The 20,319-nt window shown below is 41.9% G+C and overlaps 1 protein-coding gene across 1 annotated transcript in view; it reads right to left on the minus strand.

Moving 5' to 3' along the window:
• Window positions 1-432: 432 nt before the first annotated feature.
• HSD17B2 (hydroxysteroid 17-beta dehydrogenase 2) overlaps window positions 433-20,319 on the minus strand; it is a 90,772-nt gene continuing 70,885 nt past the window's right edge. The window contains exons 4-5 of the mRNA XM_015082212.3: window positions 12,859-12,996; window positions 433-876 (exon numbers count right to left, since the gene is read on the minus strand). Coding sequence (XP_014937698.1) covers window positions 533-876; window positions 12,859-12,996 — 482 coding nt within the window. The 3' untranslated portion in view covers window positions 433-532. The remainder of the gene's footprint in view (window positions 877-12,858; window positions 12,997-20,319) is intronic.

Here is a 20,319-nt window from a genome sequence, read left to right on the forward strand (position 1 = left end):
ACTTGAACCAGTACCTTGAATACAGTAGTTACAGCAGGCTGTCTATTCACAGCGAGAAAAACTCCATTTGACTATGACCCTTGCCAGTTCTTCCTCTTTTTCCCTTCTCTATCTCATTTTTCCTGTCATCTCTTTGTCTTCCTCCTCTGGCAGGCAGTGGGATCCAGCCTGGATTTCAATTTGAACTGCCTTTTGCTAGCTGTGTGACAATGAATGGGCAACTTAACCTCTCTGATCCTTCATTCCCTTACCTGTTAAGTAGGGGTTAAGATACCTACCATGGTTCTCTAATGAGAACTAGATGAGAGAATATCTGAAATGTATGTGTGCAGAGCAGGCTGACCCTCAATTCATTATTTGTCATGGGGGTCATTTCTAGCCACCAGCCTTCTCAGCATTAATTCCTATTCAACCAACAGACTTCACAGGAAATACAAGGTAGGAAACCACAACTTTAATGGGAAGTTCAGGTTTCCCTTTCATTCCAAGACTAACACTCCTCACATATGTGCCTACATGCCTTGTTCTTCAGTTAGGCCTGCTTAGTTAGCGCCTTGGGCATGCTCCCTCTAAAGTGATACAACTTTTTGCTAAAATAATCAAATATGCCAGTAGGACTAAATGAAACAAAGCAGAGCATTGGATAAGCCATCGGCCCTGGCGAGTAAAAGGCAAAGGGGCTCTTAGCAGACACGGCATGCTGGATGTCCAGGAGCACAGGGGACATATCAGTGTTGGTACACCTGCTGATGAACTTGAGATAATCCCGTTGCTCAAGGATATAGTCCTGCCCATAGTCCTCTAGCACTTCGGGGGTAAGGTTGTCCAGGATGTCCTGCTCCAGCTTGTTCCACATTTCACTCGTGCCCGCGATACCTGTGATGCAAGAAGAAGGGAGGCTCAGATTCTGGGGAGGCCAGACTGGACGTGTCCGACCCTACCAGGGAAGCAGGCCCTTGTGAACTGGCTTCCGTTGGAAAGACAGGCATTCCCAAATGGCTTTTTTTTTAAATGAGCTTTATAATGGTATGTAATACACTTTTCAGCATTCATATGGAAAAGTACACACATGTCTAGGTTTCCACAAGCTGAATAGCCTGTGTAACCAGCAGCAGAAAGAGAAAACAAGCCAGCCTCGGAGCCTCCACTCCCAACCCCCTTCCCAGGATCCTCTGTCCCAATGACCAGGATGGAGCAGTTTTGCCTGGCATTGGACATTATGTAAATGGAATCACACACTACATTCTGAGATTCATCCATGTATTGTGTGGTCATTCTCATTGTTGTGGTTTTCCATTGTGTAAATATGCCATAAATTATCCATTATACTGTGATGGGCATTTGGGTTGTTTCCAATTTGGGGGTCTTACAAACAGTGCTGCCACAAACATTCTATTACATCTGTTTTCATGATTATTATATACAATATAAAATATAATGTATACAATATATATAATATGTATGAACATGTGTATATACATTTATGTATAATTTTTTAATATAGAAGCAATACCAACTTCTATGTATAAAATTAAATATACAATGTTAACTATCATCCTATCTATTTAATAAATATAATTTTAAATAATATATAACTTATGCATTTAAATTTTAGCATATAAATTATATGTAATTAAATATATAAACATATTTGATATAGAAACAATGGGTGCTTATTATATACAATTTAATTATATATACATTTACTTTAAAATAGTATAGCAATGCCTGTTCATTATGTAAAATAAAGTAAATAATGAAATGTATATGTTTTTAAAATTAATCTCTTCTAAGGTAACTTACAGTTTTGTGTGTCTTTCTATATTCCTTCCTTGTTTATACAAACATGTACACACATAGGGCCGCTTGAGGGACTCAGTGAGTTGAATGTCCAACTCTTGATTTCAGATCAGGTAATGATCTCACGGTTTGAGTTTGAGCCCTGCGTTTGGCTCTGAGCTGACAATGCAGAGCCTACTTGGGATTCTCTCTCCCACTCTCTCTCTGCCCCTCCCCTACTCCCTTGCACTCTCAATCAATCAATCAATCAATCTCTCTCTCTCTCTCTCTCTTTCTCTCTGTGTCAGAAATAAATAAGCTTTTAAAAAAGGCTTTGGGGGTGCCTGGGTGACTCAGTCAGTTAAGCGTCCGACTTTGGCTCAGGTCATGATCTCACAGTTCATGAGTACGAGCCCCCCATGGGGCTGTGTGCTGACAGCTTGGAGCCTGGAGGCTGCTTCAGATTCTGTGTCTTCCTCTCTCTCTGCCCTTCCCCCGCTCACATTCTCTCTCTCTCTCTCTCTCTCTCTCTCTCAAAAATAAATACACATTTTTTTTTTAATTTAAAAAAAAAGGATTTGGTTTAATCTTATTTTACCAGGAACAAAATGCCCAAAGGATCATACTATACAGGATTTCCAAAGATTTGCTTGTTTGTTTGCTGAAAAAAAATCACAGACCTGCCTCCAAAAGTCAATGGCTATAGATTTAAACCAGAGCAGCAGAAATTTCCCATTGAACAGCTTTTAGGCAACCACTTCTCTATCAAAGGACTTTCCAGTCATTCCTAGATTTCACCATTTCAGTGACACTGCCATAAACAGTCTTGCATAACACATCCTTTTGTATTTTAGCGTTTTACCTCTGCAGGCAGCCTCTACAGTGTGGCTGCGTGGTCAAAAGGCACATGCATTCTGAATTTAAATACCTACTGCCAGATTACTTTCCACAAAGGATGCAGACCCTCACATTCCCTCCTGCAAAGTGTGGGATTGCTCTGGGATTGCTGTGGGGATGATCCTTAGTTTACCAGCTTGAGTGACTCCTGGATATCGGATATTGGGTCTGTGGGGGAGCCTGACTGTGAAATGTAAGCCAGTGAAATCCAATTATACCCACCGAAATGCAAAAGGATTTCAATTGCTCATTACTTTTCATGAAAACACAATACCACACGTAAAGAAATGATTACCCTGACAATTACTCCCAAGGCTTCTGGGTCTTGAAAAACATGTTTGTGTGAACTATTGTTCCTCCAGCTACCTCTCCCTGTCTCGGCTTTCTCCAAGGCGAGGGATTCCTTTTCCTCTCCTCTTCCTCTCTAAACACCTCATGGACTTTCTAACCATTCTTGTGAGTACCCTGTGCAGAGTCCTCAAGGCTCTCTTTACTGGTGACAAAGCCACCAGAAGTTTGTCAACTTTCATCTGCCACTTTTGACACCCACTAGCTGCCACTTTGGGGCTATACACAATGAAATTGTTGAGGTCACTTGGATCCAAATCCCATCTCTGACTCATACACCTCTGTGACTTAGGAAATTTCCCAACTTCTCTGAGGCTCAGCTTTCTCCCTACAGGATGGGAATATTACTGATGTGGGGAACAAAGGCAAAAGAAACGTACATAAAATTGAATTTCCTTATAACCTGCAGCCCATTGACGAATACATCAGGCAGGCAAAATAAACTAATCCTCCAGAAACTCTCAATGTTGATGTTAATGCTTTGCCAGAGGCAAAAACAACCTTGGCTTGCCAACATCCAGGCCTCCAGGATCCTGTAAGTCTTCTTTAACACATGAAAATCCTTTTGGAAACTTCCTTTGTCTTATCTTCCCCCAACTTCCAAGTGTATAATCAGTCTCCCCTCACAACCTCAGTGCAGCTCTTTTTGCCCACGGGTCCTGTCCCGTGCTTTAATAAAACCACCTTTTTTGCACCAAACATGTCTGAAGAATTCTTTCTTGACCTTCAGCTCTGAACTTGAACAGTTTTCCACGTCATTTTGGGGCCCTGACGTGGGGCTTTGAGTCTTTTCACCTGGACTCTGAGCCTCGGGGCAAACTTGGCGAGTCCTTCCTCTCTCCTCCCTTTGCTCTCCTATCGGGCTTTTCAAGGAGTATGGTCTTATTGGGACATTTTCATGTCAATTGCTCAGGCTGCGATCGTCTAGCCCATGGCTACCTGGGAGGAGGAGGAGAGAGAGAAAGGAGGAGAAAGCCTACCTTTGGGCCGGAAGTTAGTACCCAGGCAGGAACGGTAATAAGACTCAAAAACTTGAGGCCTTTTCTTTATTTCTGTCCTCATACAAAGTTGTCTGCCTGTCTTGGGCACAGGACAGCCACCTAATGACTAGCACAGCTGCTGATCTTAAGACTCCCGTGTGAAGCTTCCTCTCATTGGTCTAAAGTGATCCCCTGGTCTAGCCTCTTCTGGATGCGAGAACTGCACTCAGAGCCAGCTGAAACCAGTACCCAATTCAATGAAAGCCCAACTAGGACCATTTCCTAGAGAAGTTGGCTATAAAGATTACTTGTGTTGGAATGTCGCTTAGACCATGATGGACTTCTATCCCTACTGTTTTCCATCAGTGTCCTCTACTAACTACTTGAACTACAGAGTTGGGTAATTTCCCCTTGTCAAAACCTTTCTAATGTTTTCCATGGGTTAAAAACGGTGGGTTCTTCAAGGCCTTCACAGCAAGGTAGGGTATTTTAGTCCATTCACTGGCACCTGTTTGTAGTGTAGGATTTGATGAGGAAGCAGAGGGATGCTAGCATCCTTCCTACGGGGACTTTACAGCAGGGTGGTGATCATAGCAGTTTTGTTCAAGGGACACCTTGACAACAGGGACCTATGGCATTGACTGTGTGGGATGCCACCTGGGAATCAGAGGGGATTTTTGATAACGGATCTTCTCTCTTCAGTTCCCAAGGACTCTCCTTTGGAATGCCTTTTAACCCCCTGGAAACAATTCAGATTGCAAAATTTAAGAAAGGACTGATCGGTAACACTGCATGGCCTTAGTGTGACCTCTAAGTTAGATCTCTCCTGTGGGAAACCGGGGAAATGGATAGAAGTACCCCTAGGTCCAGACCCACACGGCCCTAAATGAGGACCCTGCCTAACAGCCTCTTGCAGAATGTGTTTGGCCAGTAACCCCCCTCCTGATACACTGGATGATAATTGTCTAAATAAGCCTTCTCCGAATAAACCCAGGTTGCTGGAGGAAACACAGGCCATCCCTGACAAAAGAAACACTGACTCTCTCTCTGTTCCTCCTCCTAATAGATGTGGGGGCTTCTCCCTCCTTCATTCCCCAGGTTAATGGCTATAATTGGAACCAACAGTCTCTGGTAAGTCTATCTTGGGCTGGGGACTTTAAGGAGTATTCCCAAACAGCTGCCAAAATGCCTTTAATTTCAAGGAAGTTCCCTGTCTTCTCTGGCCTGACGTGGACTGCCGACCTCCACTTTAGTGGAAGGCTCTTCTGCCTTCCCCTCCCCCTCCTCCTGTTTCTGCACCACCTTCATGCACAGCCTTCACGACTGGCTCCAGTAGCATCTCGGGTGCCTCCAGCGCCATTGGTTCCTCCTCCTCCCCTCGCTGTCAAGGAGGGCAGAGACCCCCATTGGACTTACACTGCCCACTTCAGATTTCTCCACCTGTGTCCCAGGTAAAAATTAACAATGGGGAACAAATTGATTGACTTTTAAGTGGACTCAGGTAGAACATAATTCAGTATTGAAACTAATTGAAACTTTTAATGCTACCTAGGTTTACTGAAGGTCAAATAAGCTCGTGTTCTCTCTGTTGCCATTTGTCAGCAAAAAGATGACTTAAAATGATGGTTAATTTTGTCTGCCTCCAAGTGTTCTTGGGTAATTGTTAAGATAGCTTTCAAAGTCATTAGTAACCTGAAACTTTATAAACGTTTGCTGGGATGATAAAATGGGATTGAATTCATTGGACATCCAAGCTTTTCCAAATAGGACGGAGTGCTGAAGAACTGATTACTAAAAATAGGTTTGTGCTTTTGGCTTCCTACTGCAGAGAAACTAAGGATATTTGGGTCTGTCGGAAAACATGTCTTGTGCTTAATAGATTCACAAATTTGCCGTCTAAAGAATTCTGGTGTAACAGTTCACAATTGGTTACTACTTAGTTTTCACTGGAGACTTGGGCTTCTAAGAGTTAAAATTCTTCTGCTAAATGTGTTTGAGACTGATGGAAATAAGGGAAGCAACTATGAATTTTAAAAGTTACTGTAGAAGGTTTATGGAGGGAAATCTTTGCAAAGGAATTTTATATGTGGTCAGGACTCAGGTTGAAATTAATGGATTTTAAAAGTATATAGGTATAAGGTTGAAGTTCTTCTTTTCTCTTTGTTCAAAAGACAAAGTTTTCTTGGATTGTTGATCTGCTCTTGATAAGAAAATGTAAACAACATGTTTTTATTTTTTCTCTTCTGTCTGCCCAGAAAATCAAAACTTTTATGTTTTGTCTTTATCAGGTCTTTGATTACACAGTTAAAACTTCTCAATACTATAGGAGCTGAGTTTTGCTAACAACTATATAACCAGACACGTTTGCCTTCGGAATCTCGTATTGCCACCTTGGTTAAATAAATAATTAAGTTTTGGGGTGCTTGGGTGGCTCAGTCGGTCAAGTGTCCAACTTCGGCTCAGGTAATGATCTCACAGTCCGTGAGTTTGGGCCCCACATCAAGCTCCATGCTGACAGCTCAGAGCCTGGAGCCTACTTCGGATTCTATGTCTCCTTCACTCTCTTCCTCTCCCACATTTGCACTCTGTCTCTCTCTCAAAAGTAAATAAACGTTAAAAAAGTTTTTGTAATAATTAAGTGTTAAATTTTGTAATGACCTGTGGTCTTACTTAGGCATGTGCTTTATAACTTTCTGAGGTTTTTTAACACACTTCCCAGTATTTAAACTGTCAATGAAATCTTTCTGACTAATTAGGCCTTTTTCTTTGGTATGTTAAGTGACCCTGGAAGCATTGTTAAACAAATAATAAGCCTTAGGTATTGTTTGGGTAAATGCTATAACTATTCCAGAGATGAAATTCCTAAAGTTTTAATATGTTTTAATATGTTCTGGTATAAGACTATTACTTAATATTCTAATTATTGAAGATCTCTGTGTCACAGAAATAACTGGATTTCCTTGCCAGCTGTAATGAACTCTAATCAAATCTTTAACCATTCTGATTGTTGAGTCTTTTGTCATTTATAGTTCTTGTTCTTATCCCTTTGCAAAACATGTTCATCTTCAAGGAGACTCATAGAAAGGGCTTTTGACAAACACAGGTTTTTGATATCTTTAAAATCATAAAACTAAAATTGGTAAGAATTTCGAGAACTAACTAAAAAGCTGCATTCAAACTGAACAAGAATTAGTAACTTTAAGTAAATTAAGGAAGATGATGATAGTTTTTAGTTTTTGTGACTCTTGTTTGAAACATTGCCGGCTCTCTAATGTTTGCTCTTCCAGATTAAGGAAGTTTTCTCTTAAGATATCTATGACTTTCAGAAGTGTGATGAAGTATTCATTGGTGAACAAATTAAAGCATTTAACTTTTCTCCCTACCTGTACCCTCTGAAATTCGAAAACTCTCCGTGAGGGTTCTTTCCTTCATGGCAACTAGTTATTTGCAGAAGTTCAATAAGACTATGTAACAGGACACCATTGGAAATATTGGTTATTTTCCCAAGGCTTTGGCTGGAATGTCCTATTTAAGAGACATGCATAGACAGATGTGACCCGACAGCTTTAAGGAACTAGGGTTGACTTTATGAAACGTGGCGAAATAAAGCCCCTTGGAAATGTTGGCCTGATGCCTTGCTTACAGAGTTCCCAGCAGCCTTACCACGTGAGGAAAGAATGTCACTTCCCCTGGCATGGGGACCTCATGAAGAGGAATTCACCCAAATCTACAGGTATTGCAGGCATGTCTGATGGCAAGTACTTGGCTTGGTTTCTGGCCTAGAGAGGTTACAAAAGTTCAAATCTAGAGATTCCTTATAAAATGTTCCAACAAAGCAGATTTTTAAAAATCCATATGATCAATCACTATCCTTGCTGAGCTTGTGTAAGTAACTAGGCCGAGTTTGTTAAAATTGGATTTGTTTTTTACAAATGAATTAGTAGTTATTTGGCTATCTCTGGAAATGAGGGCAATTACAGAGAAAAATTAGGTTTCAATAACACATCTTCGTAGATATTAAATTTTAATACTACTTATTATAAACTAGACTAGATGCTGAATTCTTCTGGTTTCCTCAAATATTTGGCTAAGACTCTCCCTGAGTTAGGTTTCCAATCTTCTTCCATTCTCTTGATTTAAAGTCATTAAAAACTAAAACTGCCTTTTCCCTAAAAGCCCTAAAAACTGATGCTGGACAACTGGAGGTAAACTTCAGAGAAATAGCCCATGTATAGGACCATCTTGCTTGTTATTCTGTGGGGATAATAACAAGACCCACGGGCATACAATTATTTGAACAACTGGAAAATGGGATGGATTTCCCCAACCATTGTATATGAAAAGCCTTTTCTCACTATAGGTACCTACCAGTAGGTAAAGACTATAGTGTTTTATTAAATTATTCACTTTTCGTGGGTTCAAGCCCCATGTCAGGCTCTGTGCTGACAGCTCAGAGCCTAGAGCCTGCTTTGTATTCTGTGTTTCCCTCTCTCTGCCCCTCTCCCTCTTGTGCTCTGTCTCTATGTCTCTCAAAAATAAATAAATGTTAAAAAAAATTGGAATTATTTACTTGAGGCCAGGTTTTAATTCATAAGTCTCTTTAAATGAATATGCAAACTATATCCTCCCTAAACCTGATCTGACAGTTACTAGCAACCCACTCCATATAAACCCAGGAGACAAGGTTTATTTAAAGAATTGAAAGTCTAATACAGCAGGAGATTTAATTCTGAAATGAAAAGGCCCCTACTGGGTCATACTCCCACAGCCATAAAATTAGAAGGACATTCCTCGTGGACTCAAAAATTAAATCTGTATCTGCCTGGGGCATTTCGGTGGCTCAGCCCGTTGGTTGAACATCCAACTCTTGATTTCGGTTCATATCATGATTCCAGGGTCAAGGGATCATGCCCCATATCAGGCTCTGAGTTGAGCATGAAGCCTGCTCAAGACTCCATCTTTCTCCCTCTGCCTCTCTCCCCAATTTGTGCTCTCTCTCTCTAAAATAAAATAAACAACAACAACAACAACCCTCTACATTCCTCATAGGAATCCAGTGTGCCAGCTAAGGGTGCCTTCTTATTCTTGTGAACCTGTGGAAGACTTCAGACTTCTCTTTAAATGAAAATGATGGTTGTACATTTCTTTCTCATTTTCCTTTCCCCCATTTATATGGGCCATTCAAAAGGATCAGCAGAGACATTTGAATTACAAACCAGAAAAACCCATACTATTCAGCCACCTGTTTCCACTCTATCTGAGGATGTTTAGAGCTTGACATCTAAAAATCTTCTCCCTGGCAGCACTCAGGACTCAGACACTGGGTTTATAATTTGCTCTACCCATTAACTTATATTTTTCTTTTGTTTCCATAAAGGTGCCTCTTATTAATTACCTGACTGCTTGCTAAACAAAATAGCAGGTGATGGCTAATGCCACTTGCTACACAATTAAGGCCATAAATGACTCTCCAAATGGCATTAGATATTTTAACTACTGCACAGGCTGGAACATGTGCTATCATAAAAACAGAATGTTGTACATATATTCCAGATATCACAAGCATGTAGCAGGATTGCTAAAAGCTATAAATACTCAAATTGGCACATTAAACTATCGGTCTCTTTCCTTTAGTGATTGGTTAAACTCCTGGACTAGAGGAACATTTTGGGCAACTATCAAAAGTCTTTTATTCAGGCTTCCCTTTCTCCAAATAATATTAACCTATTTTCTTGTCTTCTCTGATGTCTCTCTGCCTGGTGCCAAGACTCCTTCATGGATGTAACTTCCAGCTGATAAATGATCCTTTCTACTCAAGGAGGTTTATATATGTTGTCTACTTTGGATTGGCTACCTTGGCCTTTAGCAACTCCTATATAGAAATTCCCCACCTGACCAATGTTGACCCATAGGTAGGGACATCTCTATGCCCCTACTCAGCAGGAAGAAGTTACAGAAGGTAAGACCTTCCACCCTCAACAACCTTAAAGATTTAAGGGTCAAAATTGTTCAGGGGGGAATGATGTGGAAAACAAGGCAAAAGAAATGTACATAAAATTAAGTTGCCTTCTAACCTGCAGCCCATTGACAAATAAAATACTTTAGGCAGGCAGAGTATCCCATTCCTCCTGGAAGTCTCCCTCTTAATGTTAATACTTTGCTAGAAGCTAAAAGCAACCTTAGCTTGATGATAGCCAGATCTCCAGGATCCTATAAGTCTTTAACAAATGAAAATCCTTTTGGATACTTCCTTTGTCCTTACCTCCCTAACTTCGAAGTATATAATCAGTCATTCCTCACAACCCGAGTACAGCTCTTTCTGCCCACAGGTCCAGTGCTTTAATAAGACCACCTTTTTGCACTGAAAACTTTCTTTTTCAGAATTCTTTCATGACCTTTGGTTCTGAACCCCAACACTTCAAACCACATCATTACAATGCCTACCTTCTAGGTGAGGCTTATGGGAAATTGTGTATGTAAAGTGCTTAAAACCTGCTAATCATGAAATCTTAGCTATTTCTATTGCAGGAACTAAAAAATATGGTATGTCTCCTTGAATGTCTTCAGAAGCTCTTTTTCTCTCTGAAGATTCCTTTTCTTGTGTCCCCCACCCTCCATCCCACCCCAGCTTTGAGCATCCTTCTCCAAACTTGAGTCCTCAGCCTTCCACTGTCTGGCCTCTTGCCTTGAGAGAGCCCATCAGGATCACCTTTAGACTGAGGGCAGCCTCATAGAAAGAGAGGACTGAGCACTGCACCTAGAGATCTGCTTTCAGATTGCCAATCACCAAAGTGTGTCGCATACCCACATGTATGTATCACCCACCCCACACACCTGCCAAATGATGTCAATTAAGCATACCGCTCAGGGCTGTCATACAGATTAGGACCTATATGGGAAGGACAGGAGTATAAATTGGAACAATATTTTTTAAAAAATTTTTAAAGTTTTGTTTATTTAAGTAATCTCTACACCCAACATGGGACTCAAACTCAAGACCCCGAGATCAAAAGTCACATACTCTTCTGAATGAGCTAGTCAGGTGCCTCTAGAACAATATTTTTTTAATATTTATTTTATTTTATTACTATTATTATTGTTGTTTGTTGTTTTGTTTGTTTTAGAGAGCATGAGCAGGGGAGAGAGGCAGAGAGAGAGAGAGAGAGAGAGCAAGAGAGAGAGAGAGAGACAGAGAGAGAATCTTAAGCAGGCTCCGTGCTCAGTGCAGAGCCCAACATGGGGCTTGATCTCATGACCCTGAGATCATGAACCTGAGCTGAAAACAAGAGTTGGACGCTCAACCAACTGAGCCAGGCACCCCTGGAATAATATGTTTTAAAATGGTTTTGTATTATCCACGAAAGCTGAAGATGATTAAACCCCATGAACTAGTCATTCCACTCCTGGGAATGTGACACTGGAAAAATCACATACATGTACAGCACCGAAAGTGTCACGTGCCAAAGGGTTCATAGGCTGAATTGTTAATAATTGTCCCAAGGTGACCCAAATATCCCATCAGTGATAGAAAAATCATGGCACGTTCAGAGTACTGAAAATGAGTGAGCTGCAGGTACAAACCACACAGATGAACTGTGAAAGCAATGTTGAGTGAGAAAAGCAGACACGAGAATACATACATGCTGATTCCATTCAAAGTTCCATAACCAGTAAAGCCAAATCCTATTGTTTGTGATGCATGCATGTATGTAACACTGCAAAGAAAAGCAAATGAACAATTGCTACAAAAAATAAGAAAGTGATTATATGTTGAGGATGGGGAAGACTAGAACTGGACGGAGATCATATGGGCACTTCTGGGCACTGGCAATGCTTTATTTTTTGATCTGGCTGTTAAGTGCATGAGTTTTTAAAGTAATTTGTTAAACTCTGTGTGTATATATTTCTCAATTTAAAAAAAATGAGTGTGGGGTGGGGTGCGTGGTTGGCTCAGTCAGTGGAGCATGCGACTCTTGGGCTCAGGGCTGTGAGTTTGAGCCCCACATTGGGTGTCGAGATTACTTAAAATTTTTTGTTTAATCTTAAAAAAATGAATTAATTTTAAAAATAAAAATAAGGAGCACCGGGCTGGCTCAGTCTGTACAGCATGTAACTCTTGGTCTCAGAGGTTGAAAGTTTGAGCCCCGCATTGGATGTAGAGATCATTTAGAAATAAAATCTTTAAAGGGGCTCCTGGGGGGGCTCAGTCAATTAAGCACCTGATGTCAGCTCAGGTCATGTTCTTGTGGTCCATGAGTTCAAGCCCGGGGCGGGGTCTGTGCTGATGGCTCAGAGCCTGGAGTCTGCTTCCAATTCTGTTCTCCCTCTCTCTCTGCCCCTCCCCCACTCATGCTCTGTCTCTGTCTCTCTCTCTCTCAAAAATGAATAAAAACATTTAAAAAATTAAAAAAAAGAAAACTATATGACATCAAAACTAAATTCCTTTGTGGAACCGATGCAGGGGAACAACTGTACGCTGAAGAACCTGGCACTTGCCCTTTTATTATTTTTTTTTAATGTTTATTTTTATTTTTGAGACAGAGAGTGACAGAGTGTGAACAGGGGAGAAAGACACAGACTCTGAAGCAGGCCCCAGGCCCTGAGCTGTCAGCACAGAGCCCAATGCGGGGGCTTGAACTCACGAATTATGAGACCATGACCTGAGCCGAAGTCAGAAACCCAACCGACTGAGCCCCCCGGGCACCCTGCCCTTTTATTATTAAAAGAGGCCCATCTATCCCAACTCCTCTTTGGCCAACCACTGAGGAGTTTGGTTTGAGCTCTGTCAAAACAAAGGACCCTCAGAATCCCGTCCAGGATGAACGCTGAGGGGCTCCTGGACTGAGACACTTACTTGTTTTGAAGCCTCCAGGCTGGATGACAGAGACTTTAACTCCCCATTTGGAAAGCTCTTGTCTCATCACTGCTGAAAACATGGTCAGAGCTGCCTTGGATGAGCTATAGGCTGCCAGCTTCTCCATTGGGACCCCTCCTGCAGGAGTAATGAGAGAGAAAAAAAAATTAGGTCTGAGGTTCTTATCTGTTCATCCACTAAGTATTTAAACAGGACCTACTGCATGCTAGGAACCTGTATGTGTGGTGGCCCCAGCAGACAAGGGCCCTCTGTACCCAGATGAGTGCATATTCTTGGTCACAACTGCCCTCTGGCTTCCTTTGCTTCTGCTGCCCTGGCTGCTCCATCACAGTCCAATGACAAGCCATATAAAGGGTAGTCTGTCCCAACGTCTAAGCTAAATGTGATTGAGGTGGGTTAAAGAGGATCTGTCCCAGCCTCTGACCTTCCAGGTTGGCCAACCTCCATTCTGACGTTCCAGGTGGACATACCTGGGGAAGGGGCACTGGTCAGCCCATTCCAGCACCTGTAGTTGAACAAAGTGGGTCTAATACTTGTCACAACAAAGGGTAATGCACACCATGGGGAACAATGGGACATTTCTGTATGAGGGAGTGAGAAAGGGCTTACTCTAGGGCTGGGTAGATGCTCTTCATGGCACCTGATCACACTTAGTTCAGAAGCTGGGAGAAACAGCCTGAAACTGGGTCTATCATCGGACCCGATGTTCAGGAGGAGCTATGGAAAGCAGAAGGAAAGGAAGCCAAAGAAGTGGAGTGACCCTAATTGGAATAAAGGTCTCTGCAGGTGTAATTAAAGTGCAGATCTCAAAACGAGACCATCCTGGATCAGGATAGGCCCTAAATTCAATAATAGCTTTTCTTGTAAGAGACAGAAAAGGAGGAGACACAGGAAAACAGGGGAGCAGACCATGTGGAGATGGAGGCAGAGATTGAAGTGATACAGCCACAAGCCAAGGAATGCCTGGAGCCCCCACAAGCTAGGAGAGTCACAAAGGCATCCTCCCCTAGAGCCTTCAGAGGGAGGAGGCCCCGCCAACACCTTGCTCTCAGACCTGTGGGCTCCAGAACGTGGCAGAACAAGTTTCTTTGGTTGTAAGCCACCTGTAATTGTTACAGCAGCCTTGGAAAAGGAATGCAGATGTGTTCCTGGCACTCGTTACCTGGAGGACACTGAGAGTGGGAAGGGGTGAAGACGGTGAGGGAGCATAGCACTGAGGGGACCTCATGGGGAACCCAGGGTGGCTGGACATTAGGGCTCTCAGCTTTGGCAAAGGTTTCCCTGGTCAATAAAGCAAGCCCTGGACAAATGGCTAAGCAAGCTCGGATGTAGCCACACAGTGGAATACCACTCAGCCATTACAGGGTCCATTGAGAGGGGGGCGCCTGGGTGGCCCAGTCAGTTAAGCATCTGACTCTTGATTTCGACTCAGGTCATGATCTCACAGTTCATGGGTGTGGAGCATGCTTGGGATTCTCTCTCTCTCCCTCTCTCTCCCCCACCCCCTTCCCCACTCTCTCTCAAAAATAAATTAACATTTAAACAATTTTTTTTTAAGTGCCTTAAAAGGAATGAACTTGAGAGGTGCCTGGCTGGCTCAGTCAGTGGAGAATGGGGCTCTTGATCTCAGGGTTGTGAGTTTGAGCCCCGTGTTAGGTGTAGAGATTACTGAAAAGTACTGTTTTTCAAATAGAGAGAGTGGGAAGGGGCAGAGGGAGAGAGAGAGACAGAGAGAAAGAGAGGGAGAGAATATTAAGCAGGTTCCACATTGAGTGTGGGTCTCAATTTCACAACGCGGAGATGATGACCTGATCTGAAATCGAGAGTTGGACGTTTAACCACATGAGTCACCCAAGCACCCCAAAAATAAAGTCTTAAAAAAATGGAATGTTGATAGACACAACAGCATGGTTGAGTCTCAAAATAATTATGGTGAATGAAAGAGCCAGACAAAAACCAGTGCGTGCTGTATGATTCATATATTTAAAATTCTAGAAAATGCAAACCAATCTATAGCGATACAGATAGATCAGTGGTTACCTGCAGCAGGTGGGGTAAGGATTAGAAAGGGGGACATGGAAACTTTCGGGGATGAAGGACATGTTTACCATCTTGATTGTGGTGATGGTTTCCTGGGTGCATACATATGTCTAAATTTATCAAATTTGTACTTTAAATATGAACGGTTTATTGTATGTCAATTATATCTCAATTTTTTAAGGGTAGGGAAGGGAAAGAGGGAGGGAGGGAAGAAGGAAGGAAGGAAGGAAGGAAGGAAGGAAGGAAGGAAGGAAGGAAGGAAGAAAGGGAGGGAGGAAGGAAGGGAGACAGGGAGGGAGGGAGGAAAGAAGGAAGGAAGGAAGGGAGGAAGGGAGGAAGGAAGGGAGGGAGGAAAGAAGGAAGGAAGGAAAGAAGGAAAGAAGGAAGGAATGGAGGGAGGAGGAAAACACCACCACCTGGCTTCCAGAGACCATAGACATGTCAGCAAATGTCAAAGATGAGTTCATGGGTATTTTTCTCTGCCTAAATCCCCCAGGACACTTGCACAACTATCTATGGATGGGTGGAGGACCTCCATCATTTCCTGCTCTTACCTTTCCAGGCATCCCTGTCCTACCAGCTTTCCCAGCCTTTGGTGATTTCTCACCAAACCAAACATGGGTCCAGTTTTCCACATGTGCTTGTCTTTGTTCTTCTGACTTCAGAACTTTGCAAATGATTCCTCTTCCCTGCCAAAGTCTCTTATTCCTCTGGTCAGGCCTGTTCCATCCATGGGAGAATATTTTCCTAGCTCTGAGTTCTCTTGGCCTGATTCCTACCTCTATCCAAAAGTTAAAGTTTTCAGTGTATCAGAGACCACAAAATATGGCGCATGCTCACATCTAACATTTATTGAAGATAATTTATTAAAAGATACTTAAGTCATCACCTTATGATATGTAGTAGGTAGAACAACTGTTGTCTGATAGGTTTTCAGCTACCTCTTCCCAGACCACTATAAAACACTGAGCTCATTTCTGCACACAGGGAAAACATGACTGCGATGACCGTGATCTGGTTTGTTAAAGAGCAATCTTAGTAGAGACATTGGCCATTTCTAGTCATTTAATGAAACCATGCCTTGAATTTGATTGTCTACCCATGATGTGAAAGTCATACAATGCAATTAAAAGGAAAATGAGGGGTGCCTGGGTGGCTCCGTCGGTTAAGCATCCAACTTCAGCTCAGGTCATGATCTTGCAGTTCATGGGTTCGAGTCCTGTGTTGGTGTTTGTACTGACAGCTTGGAGCCTGCTTCAGATTCTGTGTCTCCCTCTGTCTCTGCCTCTCCCCCACTCACGTTCTGTCTGTCTGTCTCTCTCTCACTTTCAACAATAAATTTAAAAACACATTTTAAAAAAAGGAAAATGAGATGATAAAATGTATGGAAATGAATACATATAAGTACAGATATAATTGGGAAAATCTGCATAAAACTGGTAAATTATCATTATCAGTATACTACTTATAATGTTGTACTATAGTTATGAAAAATTTAACCATATATACCCAGGTCAAAGGTACATAAGATCTCTCTCTATTCCTTCTTAAAACTTTGGCTAAATCTATGATAATCTCCATAAAAATTTCAATTAAAAAAGAGCACAGCATCTGCACCCTTTTGTTTATTGTAGCATTATTTACAATGCCTAAGACATGGAAACAATCAAGGTGTCCATTGAAGGATGAATGGATAAAGAAAACATAGTACATATGTGCAATAGAATATTATTCAACCATTAAAAAGGAAGGAAATCCTGCCATTTGCAACAACATGGATAGACCTTGAGGATCTTGAGGGCTTTGAGGGCATTACGCTAAGTGAAATAAATCAGAAAGAAAAAAGAGATAGTATGTAATCTCCCTTTTAGGTGGAATCTACAAAAACCAGACTCATAGATATAGGGAACAGGTTGGTGGTTACCAGAGGTGGAGGGTGGGGGTGAAATGGGTGAAGGCAGTCAAAATGTACAAACTTCTCGTTACAACATAAATACGTTCCAGGGATGTAATGTACAGCATAGTGACGACAGTTAATGATAGTGTATTGTATATTTGAAAATTTGCTAAGAGAGTAAATCTTGAAAGTTCTTATCACAAGAAAAAAAATGGTATCTCTGTGAGGTGATGGATGGTAACTAACCTTTTGTGGTAATCATTTTGCAATATATACATGTATCAGATCAGGATATTGTGCACCTTAAACTAGTACAATGTTATTTGTCAATTATATCTCAAGAAAACTGGGAAGTGGGGAGAGCATAGGCATTGAGGTAGAGATACCTAGAATAGTTCATGCCAATTATCATCCTTATTCTTACATGATTATTAAAGCTTTGGTCTGGATCACATAATTCCCTTTTGGGAAATACTCATCCTTACCTCCCTGCTTTTGTAGGAAGGCTATCGATCAATGGTTTTGTCCTTCTCATTGAAAGGGGCAGACTGGGCAGTCCCAATACCCCATTCCCTGGACTTGGAGATTGGGTTGGGGCTGAGCATGTGACCTCAGTTGAGCCAGAGTCCTGATGTAGATGGCAGAAGGGAGATGGCCTTATTGTTTATTCCCGGCTACGTAAGTATGCAATGGTAGAAAACTTGAACCCCCAGGCCACTTTTGCTACCACATCAGAGAAGGTAAGCAAAGGAAACCAGAGCAAGAAGGGGGGAGCAGGAGTTGGAAGTGGGGGTGTTGAGGGAAATAGGGAGTGGAGATGGGGGAGAGTTAGGATGATCCCATCTTAGAATTTAGTTCTATCTAGTCAGTTGGTAAACTAATAAATTCCTTTTCCCTCTTCTGTTTTAGCTACTGTGAAGTTCATCCCTGTCACTTATCCTGGGCACCTGTGTGGCTCAGTTGGTTAAGCATCTGACTCTTGATTTCTGTTCAGAAAATCTCACAGTTGTGAGATCGAGCCCCAAGTCGGACTGAGCATGAAGCCTGTTTGGAATTCTTTCTCTCTCCTCCTTTCTCTCTCTCTGCTTCTCCCCCACTCGTACTCTCTCTCTCTCTCTCTCTCTCTCAAAATATAGTAAATGAACATTAAAAACAAATAAATAGGGCACCTGAGTGGCTCAATTGGTTAAGCTTCCGACTTCGGGCAGGTCATGATCTCATGGTCTGTGGATTTGAGCCCCACGTCAGGCCCTGTGCTGACAGCTCAGAGCCTGGAGCCTGCTTCGTATTCTGTGTCTCACCCCCCGCTTTGGCCCTCCCCCACTTATGCTCAGTCTCTCTCTGTCTCTCAAAAATAAATAAATTTTTAAAAAAAATGAAAGAAAGAAAGAAAGAGAGAGAGAGAGAGAGGGAAAGAAAGAAAGAAAGAAAGAAAGAAAGAAAGAAAGAAAGAAAGAAAGAAAGAAAGAAAGAAAGAAAGAAAGAAAGAAAGAAAGAAGAAAGAAAGAAAGAAAGAATCCTAAGGCTTAACTGATGAAATTTCGATCCAGCATCTGGCATCAAACATTAAACTTAGGTTCCTGTCTTGCTTCAGATAACCGGCTGATGCTTTTTAAAAGTGATTTCTAGTTTCACAAAATTTTAAGAATTCCAGATCCAACGTTTCCATTTACTGGCGAGAAAGGCCAGTTAAAGCAACTTCTTCTAGTTTGCCACCCAGTTTGCAGGGCTAGACCATCCTCACTTCTCCACAATTTTATAGATGAGGGGAGCTTGGCCAGCTTCGAGGCCAGTTAGCAGAGGTGAGCGGTGAAGAGCTGATCTTCGAGCCAACACTGCCTAGGTTCAAATCCCAGCTCTGTCATTGATTAGTAAAACCTATTAAAATTAGGTACATAAAATTTTATGTTTATTTACCTCTTTTCTTTTTTAATTTTAAAGTTTATTTATTTATTTTGAGAGATACAGAAACAGCTTGACTACAGGAGGGGCAGACAGAGAAGGAGAGAGAGAATCCCAAGCCGGGTCCATACTGTCCGCACAGAACCCGATGCAGGGCTCAAGCTTAGTAAACTGCGAGGTGATGACCTGAGCAGAAACTGAAAGTTCGACCCGACTGAACCACGCAAGCACCCTTTATGTTTATGTACCTCTGTCTTTTAATCTGTAAGTTAATAATAATGATGGTATATGCATCATAGAGCTGTTGTGAAGGTTGAATATATCAATATGTTAGAATAGTGCCAGGCACAAAGTGAGCTCCATACAAGAGTGCTACTCAAGGTTTTCACAATTATCTCAACAGCCCAAAAGGCTCCATTTGTTTGGTGTTTCATAGATTAGTAAGTGCACCTGTTTCAGGATCTCCCACAGTACTTGTGATGTGGTTTTGGAGTGCTGGTGGGGGTCCCGAGCTGAAGGCCAAGAGAGAATTCTTGAGATGTCTTTGGTGCAAAAAGGTGATTTTATTAAATCATGGAGACAGGAGCTATGGGCAGGCAGAAAGAGCTACCCTGGGGTTGTGGAGAGTGACTGATTATATACTATGGAGCTGGGCAGGGGGGCATAAAGGAAAAGGGAGGTTTCCAAAAGGAATTTCATATGATAAAGAGGACTCTTAAGATACTGGAGGCCTTGCGAATTGTAGAGCTAAAGTTATTTTTCCCTTAGTAAGGCATTAACATTAAGACAGTTGGGAGTTTCTTGGAGGAATGTTTTACTCTGCCTATCTCGAATATTTGTCAGTGGGCTCCAGGTTGTAAGGAAATTTAATTTTACCTACATTTTCTTCTTTGTTCCCCACGCCAGTGGAGGGGAGGGTGATTTTAGGGCTCCAGGAAATTGACTCTATAGATTTCCAGAGATTGCCTTTTTTCCTTGTAACTCATTAAGACAGTTGCAAAGCAATGAAGACTCTTGTCTTGCAAGACTGTGATCTCTTTCAGTTAACCCCTTGTTTTTCCCTGTCCTTTGCTCTTGGGCAGCCAGGAGTGCCTGAGGAATGTCACACAGATCCCTCCTGGTAGGGGGAGGGTCGCTTGTGGGGTGTTAGCTTGTGCTTTGCTATCAGATTGCCTCTGGTGCCTTCATCACTTGTTTAGTGGATTCCTAGGACCCACCCTAGACTTGCTTGCTAACCAGACTGGCTGGTTGCGTCAGGAGGGCATGAGACTCTTGAGTTCGAGCCCCACATTGGGCATGGAACCTACTTTAAAATAAATAAATAAATAAATAAATAAATAAATAAATAAATAAATAAATAAAAATAAAACCAATCCAAGTGATTATTTTTTTTTCGACTACTAAACCTTGAACTGTTACATTAGGGTCTTGGTCACATATTTCTGAATAGGTGCCATCATGGAGATGCACTGTGTAATGGACGGCATGACAGGTGGTAAGAATTCGTCACATCCCCTGTTATCAACCTAAACAGAAAACACACTTGGACCAAAGAGTTAAGACACATTGTGTTTTGTATGGTGTTGCACTCTGTGAAATTG

This window comes from Acinonyx jubatus, chromosome E2, assembly GCF_027475565.1.
Source record: "Acinonyx jubatus isolate Ajub_Pintada_27869175 chromosome E2, VMU_Ajub_asm_v1.0, whole genome shotgun sequence".
Taxonomy (NCBI): Eukaryota; Metazoa; Chordata; class Mammalia; order Carnivora; family Felidae; genus Acinonyx; species Acinonyx jubatus.